The 9227-nt window shown below is 36.0% G+C and overlaps 1 protein-coding gene across 1 annotated transcript; it reads left to right on the forward strand.

The window, feature by feature from the left end:
- Positions 1-1293: 1293 nt before the first annotated feature.
- On the forward strand, positions 1294-1962 carry LOC118491490. The gene has a single exon (XM_035989310.1). It carries the CDS (start codon positions 1294-1296, stop codon positions 1960-1962), a length of 669 nt encoding a protein of 222 aa, XP_035845203.1.
- The last annotated feature ends 7265 nt before the right edge of the window (positions 1963-9227 follow it).

Raw genomic sequence — 9227 nt, forward strand, 5'->3', positions numbered from 1 at the left:
ATGAGATTATGGCTTGGGCAAAGAAGAATAACAAACGAATTTTCTTGATGAAGATAGACTTTGAAAAGGCCTATGATAACGTCAATTGGGAATTTCTCTTGGATATTAAAAGACAGATGGGGTTTCCAGAAAAATGGTGTAAGTGGATAAAAGGGGTGCTAGCGTCGGCGTCTTCATCTATTTTGGTAAATGGCTCGCCTACGTATATGTTTAGTTGTTCGAAAGGAATTAGACAAGGGGATCCTATCTCACCATTTCTTTTCATCATCGTCATGGAAGCGTTTGCTAGTATGATTAATAAGGCGGTGTCGTTGAAAATTTTTAAGGGCATAAAACTTCCAAATGGAGGATTCGATATATCACACCTTCTGTACGCTGATGATGCCTTGATGATGGGGAGTTGGTCGTTGGAAAATGTTAGAATGGTCACAAGACTCTTAAGAGTTTTTAACGTTTGTTCTGGGTTAAAGATTAATTTGTTGAAGTCTAATCTTTTTAGGTTGGGAGTGTCAAACGCGGAGGTGGAGGGCATGTCGGAAGTTTTGGGTTGTAAGACGGATACGGTTCCTTTCGTGTATTTGGGTATCAAGTTGGGGGCAAATATGAATAGAGTGAATAACTGGGATTCGGTCATTGAGGTGGTAAAGAATCGGTTGTCTAAATGGAAAGCATTGGCGTTGTCTATTGGCGGAAGGTACACGTTAATCAAATCTGTTTTAGAAAGCCTTCCTACGTACTATTTTTCGTTGTTTAAAGCTCCGGTTAAAGTTTTGGGAGATATAGAAGGAATGATAAAATGATTTTTATGGGGTTATGTTGATGGAGTTAAGAAGGTTCATTGGGTGGCGTGGGAGAAGGTTACGTATCCAAAAAGTCGTGGGGGGTTGGGGCTATCTCGGTTAGATTGAAGTCGCTTTTGGCTAAGTGGATATGGAGGTATCGTACTGATAAAGACGCGTTGTGGAAAATTGTGGTTGATGCTATCCATGGGGGGAAGAGACGGTGGGAGGTGCTTCCGACTAATACACGCTTATCATCGAATTGGAACACGATTGTTAGGATGGAAAAATCGCTGAAGCTGGGTGGGAAACGTGTTACTGAAAGAATCAAAGGACAAATTGGTGATGGTAAAGAAGTTCGTTTCTGGCTGGACGTTTGGGTCGGAACGGAACCGTTAAAAAACTTGTTCCCCTTGTTGTTTCTCCTGGAAACAAAAAAAAATGTAGTGTCTTTGATAGGATAAAGGAGCGAAGGATGCAGGGCCGTTTTAGCTGGAATTGGAGGCATCAGGTGATGTCTGTGGAAGAACTTCAGCAGTTCGAAGATTGTTGTGCGGTTATTGATCAGGCGATTACGACAGAAGATACAGATGGTTGGCGCTGGTTAGGGATAAAGGATGAGGAGTTCTCTGTAGCGGCTGTTAAGCAATTAATGATGCAAGATGATCTAGTCCTTAATGAAGACGAGTTTGTTTGGTGTAAATGGATTCCTATAAAGTGTAATATCTTTATGTGGCGGGCTGAACGTGATCGTCTACCTACGAAAGTTGCGATTAGGAAGAGGAACATTGCGTTGGAAAGCGCGGAGTGTAGTTTGTGTGGTGATCAGGAGGAAACGGCTGAACATTTGTTTACCGGTTGTAGCATAACAACCGGAGTGTGGCAGGCGATCTCGGCGTGGTGTCAGATCCCACAAATTTTTGCTTTTTCTATTCGGGATCTTTTGGATATTCATAAGTTCGTTGGAGGCTCAAAGATTAAACCTAAAGTTATTCGAGGAGTGGTTATTGTGACGTGTTGGAAGATTTGGAAAACCAGGAATGATCGGGTTTTTTCTCAGCGAGATAGCAACGTGGCGAACATAGTGGCGGACGTGAAGTCTATCAGCTTTTTGTGGTTCAAACATAGGTTCAAAAAGAAAAGTGTCGATTGGAATAGTTCGTGTACTCTTAACTTGATGTAATTGGCTGTTTGTTTGCGAACGCGACTTCCTGCTTCATCTTGTTTCAGGTTGCCGCTGGCGTTGGTGTTTGAATGAAATTGATCTTTCAAAAAAAAAGTAAAGTTTAGAAGATTATAGATCTAAAAAATGAACCTTTTTTATCAAGTTTGACTAAAAAAAGACTCCATTTATTTGGCAAAAGTTTACAATCCTTTGAGGTATTTTATTACATGTAAATAAAGTATAGAATAAGGAAAATAAAGGGTTTTTAGGTTATTTATTTCTTTTATTAAGTTTGATTTAGCAGACTCTAAAGATAGAACTTTGAGAGATAAACAACGAGAACTAAAAGTTCCAAAACAAAATTTTTTTTATTTCGAGTAATTTTTGATCCAATTTTAACGGATATTTGACATATCTATATTTCTTTTTTATGAAGAAAATCTTATTTAGATATATGAAGAGAATCTTATTTAGATAAAAAAAAATATATAATGAATAAGAAATAAGAATTCGTTTTGAACAATAGATGTCTTTCACATCCAACTATAACAATGAGTAACTTTTAAATGGCAGTTCCAAAAAAACGTACTTCGATATCAAAAAAGCGTATTCGTAAAAATATTTGGAAAAGGAAAGGATATGGGGCGGCGTTAAAAGCTTTGTCATTAGGGAAATCTCTTTCTACTGGGAGTTCAAAAAGTCTTTTTGTACGACAAACAAATAAGTCCTAAAATATCGGGATAATCAGATCAAAAAATCGGCTCATTAATTTGTTAATATCAAAGTGAATATAAAATGAATAATTGGCAGTACCTATTCTAATCAATATGAACTCAATATGAAATAGACCCTTAATTTGAATTTTATAAAAGAATTCTTCTGTTTTCTGAATTCTAAAAAAAATAAGAAAGAAAAAATACAAAATTTTTTATTGATTTTATTTTTAATTTTTAAATTTTTTATTGATTTTATTTTTAGTATATTTTCACTCAAATTTTGGTGGTGGGGAGTCTTCTTTTCCCCATCGACCTTTACAAGAATGACAAATTCTTATGTTTCTCGGGAAGGCTAGATATAATATTTTTAGTTCAAATTAATGAAGTGTTTAAACTAATTGATTACGTGTTAAAAATTTTTGGATAACTTTCTGACTTCTTAATTTATTTACTATATGGAATGAGTTTTCTATATATCTCCAATTCTCAGCCCAATCAATATCAATAAAAGAACTTAATTGTTGCTATGTTATGTACAAAAAATGTGTCAATTTGGAATAATCCAAAATTGACATATTTTAAATTAATTGATCAAATTGATTTTTTGTTTCAAATTTATAAAATCAGATAAACCAGAAAGAATGACAATAAAAGTAACAAATGAAACTAATGAACCTTCAAATTGACTTTTGAACTCATTTTTTATCAATTTGAATCTTTACTAAAAAAAACTTATTTGATTGAATTGACTTGTTCAATCTCGACGATTGAACATAAATAGGGTATTATGAGTTCGAGCAAGCCGCTATGGTGAAATCGGTAGACACGCTAGCAGCGCTAGAGCATCTCGGTTTGAATCCAAGTGGCGGCATGCCATCTTCTAAAAGAGATCCAATAGATCTTATAATAAAAATAAATTAAATTCCTTGTTTCTATTTCTTAATTAATATAGGGGATTCCCACCCTTTTTTTCATTTTTATGATATTTTCAACTTTAGAGCATATATTAACTCATTTTTTTTTCTATTGTTTCAATTGTAATCACACTTCATTTGATAACCTTATTGGGCAATGAAATCATAAAACCATATGATTCGTCAGAAAAGGGGATGATAGCTACTTTTTTATGTCTAACAGAAACCACTCGTTGGATTTATTCAAGCCATTTCCCGCTAAGTGATTTATGTGAATCATTAATTTTTCTTTCATAGAGTTTCTCCCTTATTCATATAGCGCCTTATTTCAAAATAAGAAAAAATTATTTAACCAATAACTGCCTCAGGCTTTACTACTTCGGGTCTTTTAAATGAAATACACAAACCCACAATATTAGTACCTGCTCTACAATCGGAGTGGTTAATAATGCACGTAAGTATGATGATATTGAGCTATGCGGCTCTTCTTTGTGGATCATTATTATCAGTAGCACTTCTAGTCATTACATTTAGAAAGATTTTTTTATAGTTCTAAAAGTAATAATTTATTAAAATTAAATGAGTCGTTTTCATTTGGTGAAATCTGTTGGACCCAGTATAGCCTTAACAACTTCTTTTTACGTAATATGGCAAGTGATTTCAGTATATGTGAAAAAGATATGCGGAAATGGAAATCAAACTTTCAAGAAACAAGACCTACAGAATTATCAAGTTTATATCACTTTGAAACAAATTAGTTTAACAAGGTGATTGTAAGATTATTATCTAATACAAATGAATCTTGATTTCTGTGGGTGAGAAGAGCAGTGGAGTTTGGGTGTTTGTATGTGAATGCTAAGCTTCAAACTCAAGTATTTTCTGCCTCTCGAGCCTTCTATTTATAGACGGCTGTGGACATGAATAAACAATTGTTTATTCATGCAATAAGTCCTGCGTAAAGTAGCAATTTGACATATTCATTGAATCCATCGTTCAAGTTGCATTTGTAATCATGAAAACCAATAATGTCATGCTTCGGTCATGGGTGGCAGGATAGAGTTGTGATTTTTAGACAATTGGGTCTTTCATCAGAATTTCTGATAAACCACTTCATCAGAAATTCTGGTGTCAGAAAGTTTGATGATCAGAATTTGTCAGAAACTGATGATATTTCATCAGAAATATCATCAGATCCATCAGAAACGACCTTCTCTGATAATCCAAATCAACTCTTGATCAACTTGTGATTCTTTGTAGTAGATACTTTGCTTTTCAGTTGTCCCAACTGATTTTTTTCATCTTGTTGTGTTCTTCAGGACTGTTATCTTCTTCAGAGATCCAGTTGATTGAGATTTTCTTCAATACTTACAAATAAGGTTTCCTAACAGTTTCCCCCTAAGTATTGTAAGAAAATGAACTATCTCATGAATATAGAATTTCCAAACAGTGGAAACTTAATACTTGCAAAATTTAAACCAGTTGCTAAAGTTTTTTTGAAAAACAAATTACATAAAAGATGAAAAATAAACAAATTTTAATTCAGCTTCACTCTCTTATGCATATCTCCTTTCTTTATCTTCTTTTTGTAGGAGATATATTTGTTGCAGCTATCATACATGTCTTTGTACCATTCTCTTGCTTGGATCCATTCTTCAATCATTTGCTCAATTTCTTTCCTGCTTCCCTCCAAGTTCTTCTCTATCTTCTGAAGATGTTCCTGTCTCTTGTTCATGGTTTTTAAGATATACCTCAGAGTTTGATTTGAGTACTTACAGATGTCAACACTTCTGAACCGAGCTTTGTAATTGTCTTGATCTCTGAAGATTAAACCATTTTCTTGTTCTCCATCTTTGCTTGTCTGTATAATGACGTCTCCAGATCTTGCATCATCCAGTATTTCTGAGGGAACTTTTGTCTTAGGTGATCTAAAGTACACCTTTTTGTTGTGCACATGTTCATAATTGATGCATAGATAAAAAGCCATTCTTTCAAATAGTGATATTCCAGCCTTTGATATGCCATTCAATGCCCTTCTGACCTCTTGGTTATTTTTCTTTTCCTTTTCATAGTGATCCTTCATGAACAAGATGTCCAAAGGATGCAACTGGTCAGCTAATTCTTCATCAGTCACCTTCTGTTCATCCCCCTTTTCTCTTTGAAGTGTGTATCTGTTTTGTACATAAGTTCCTCCTATATCATCAGTTGCAACTTTCACTTCATCCACCTTTAAAATTCCCCTTACCGGATTCTCATTTTGCTTGTGAATGCTGTATGGCCCTCTTTTCATTCTTTCTTCTCTTAACCCCAGTCTGGTAGGAGATAGTGATCTTGGTATTTCATCTTCTTTTGTCAAGTAGTAACTTACCAGATTGTATTCAGGAAACATCATTACATCTCTAGCAATTTCTTTGACCATGACAGACTTGGTTTCTGAGATTTTTCTCTTAACAATCTTTGACTTTGCCTCTGACTCACCTTCTTGTTCCCATTCCTTCATTGTTTGTATATTCATATATTTGCTTATTGCTGAGTCATCAGATATTGTTGGATTTGGAACAGCAGCTAGCATTTTCAAATTTGTAATGACTTGAGGTTTTGCAGCTGCTAGTCTTTTCAGCATTTCTTCTTTTGGAATATTTGGAGGTGGTCTCATCATTGTGGTATCAGCTTTGGTGATTGGTGTGGTTGATGATTGTTGAGGAGTTGACTTTGGAGCTTTCTTATGTGAACTTTAAACCGGAATTTCCTTCAGGAATTTTTGAGGATCCACTTTGGCTAAACTTGCAACATTGAATTGCATTTTCTCCATTAGTTGTTGTGTTTCTCTTACCAGTTTTGAGTTGCTGGCCATGTTTTTCTGAATTTGGTTGAATTCAGCTTGTGTTTTCTTCTGATTTTCAGCCCATTCTTTTGACAGCTTCTCAAGGGCATCTGTGATACTGTTATTACTTGCCCTTAGAATGGTAATTTCTTCTTCCAAAACTTTATTTCCACTGCTTGACTGTCTTAACTCCATCACATTCACAACTTGTGTTTTGATCTTTTCTATTTCTGTGAGAATCATTTGGATTTCTGATGCAGAAATGTTGAGTTCTGGTGCTTTTTCTTTCATCTTCTAAAGGGATTTTAGTGCTTCAGTGTTATCATCCGTTTGTTTCTTTATTGCTTCCACTGATTCTGATAATGTCTTCATTTCAGCCCTTTGACCTTGTATCTCTAACAGCAACATATCAAGTTTTTCTTCCACTGGATTTCTTTTGCAGATTTTGTAAACTTTTTCCAACATAGTTTCCAGATTTTCTTGATTCATGGGTTTTTCAGGGATATTTGGAACAACAGATGTTCCAGCTAACATTCCAGCTGCAAACACATTTGCTGCTGTTTTGGAAATGATAGGGTCACTTTTTGCTTTACCGGAATTTGGTGCAGCATTAAGTTTACCAGTATCATCTCCACCAGTGGTGAGTGACATACTCTCATCCTGGATTTCCTTATGTCCTTGAATCACATCAAGATGTGATTCTCCATAAGTTTTTAAGGTAAACATATTACCTTTTTCCATATTTCCTTGATCAGTTTCCTGATCTCTATCTGTTAAGACCTCATACTCCTCCTCATTTTCTGATTCAAAGTTGAGATTAAAAGCACTAGTAACCTCTTTATCAATATCAGTTTCTTTATGTTCTAAGTTGTAAGAAACATTTACTGAACTTTCTGAGTTAGTTTGTTTTGAGTGAGTATCAACTAAAACAGTTCTTGAGAAAGATGTACCCGCGATATGAGATTCACCATGATGTATTACTTCCGTTGTTTCAATTTCAGTGCCACCAAATTGAGCTTCTTCATGAATTCTTCCAGCAATATGTGATTCTGCATGATGTTCTTGTGCTGTCTCTTGTAGTATATCAAAATCTGGATGAATTCTTCCTTCATGAATTTGATCATTTTCAGCATCATCTGGTGAGTTGGTAATCATCAGAATTCTTTCTCCTCCTGCTTCTTTTGATGATCTTGACCTTTGTTCTTCATCTCCTTCCAGTGATGAAGAGCATTTGAAAACTTCTCTGCTGACTCTTTCTGTTGTGGAGTCTGATTTGGTTAGAAGAGTCTCATGCTGTATTCTGAACTGTGAATCTTGTGAAATAAAACATAGCATGCTTTCTGGTAATATAGGAATATCTTTGTCAGATTCACATCCATGATTAGAACTCCGGGCCTTCATTGTGTTTGATTGTGACAACTCGTAACTCGAACCTACTTTTGTGTAACGTTACGTGTTTAAATGAATTATTTAAATTGAATGAATGCATGATTTTGTTATATGGTATGTATATCAATTGAATTACCTGATTGCACAAGTCCATGTGGGCCGGTCGCACAAGCCCTTATGGACTCCACATGAACCGAATGGGCAGCCATGTTGGGTTCGGCCCATCATGTTGTTTGATTAGCACTAGGATATTGTAACCACCTCACAATTGTTACCAAAGCACAACACACACAAACCCTAGCACTCCCCTCTAGAAGCCGGCGACCTCCCCATCCCTCGAAGTTCTTCTTGATTTCATTCCCTCTCAATCGGTTAGTGAATCATGTTTTGTTACAAGGTGTTATGATTCGTGTTTTGATATTATGGCTAGAATAGTAGACATGATAAGGAACCGTATGTGATGTTCTTGTTAATCGGCTAGCTTAGCTTGTTCACGAATTGCTTACATGATGAATTAGAAACTGTTGAATGTTAGTCGGCTACTAGGGTTTTGATCGATTTATGTATCTCGATGTTTGAAAGTGCACAAATCTTATATTCGGATTGTATGTGTGGCACGTGTTCATGTAAATCGTTATGTTTATAAGAGATGTTCATGAATGGTTCGGTTAAGGCTCTTGAGAAAGCATTTGAATTACACATGTTTGATCGATTTTGTGTTATCAGATTTGTTAGGATGGTGTTGATTGATTTGTTAATTAGTTGGTAACTTGGAAACAATATAACTAATTTTGTGAATGAAGGAAACTTGTAACTGACTTGCATAATATTTGGTAACTAAAACAATCACGCAAGTCTGATTCGGATCGCACAAGGGAGCCACTCGTACAAGGCTCCCGGTCGCACAAGGCCTCCTATCGCACAAAAGGTCCATTCGTACAAGTCGGACGCACAAGACCGGTCGCACATTATGTCTGATTATGCCTGATCGCACAACATCTTGTGGATCGCACAAGGTGCAGCTGATCGCACAAGATGTTGGGCCTCACCCTCACGTGCACATGTTATTAAGCTGTTGGGCCTTAAAGCCCAAAGACCCCAACCGCACAACCCAGTTCGGACCGCACAAGTCACCATGTGTTATTTTACTTGGGCCGATATGTTTTGGGCTGTTATTATGTTTGGCCGGCTACCTTTTTGGGCTCGGTCTTTCTGGATCGCACAAGGGGATTGGGCCTGCACCACCATAACAGCCCAATCACCCACAGTCGCACAAGTTAGGGGTCATGCTTATATGAACTTCATGTTACTATTAGTTGATCAAAGTGTTACATGCTATGTGTTATAACCGTTGACTTATGTGATGTTTATGTGTACAACTCGAAACCAAAAACCTGATTTGTATAATAACCCTGTTAGGATGAAATTGACAACTCCTAGTTC

The sequence above is a fragment of the Helianthus annuus genome, chromosome 4 (assembly GCF_002127325.2).
Source record: "Helianthus annuus cultivar XRQ/B chromosome 4, HanXRQr2.0-SUNRISE, whole genome shotgun sequence".
Classification (NCBI taxonomy): Eukaryota; Viridiplantae; Streptophyta; class Magnoliopsida; order Asterales; family Asteraceae; genus Helianthus; species Helianthus annuus.

What these genes read in the sequence shown, in the direction of transcription:
- LOC118491490 (XM_035989310.1), top strand. Translation starts at nt 1,294, where the DNA reads ATGTCTGTGGAAGAACTTCAGCAGTTCGAAGATTGTTGTGCGGTTATT.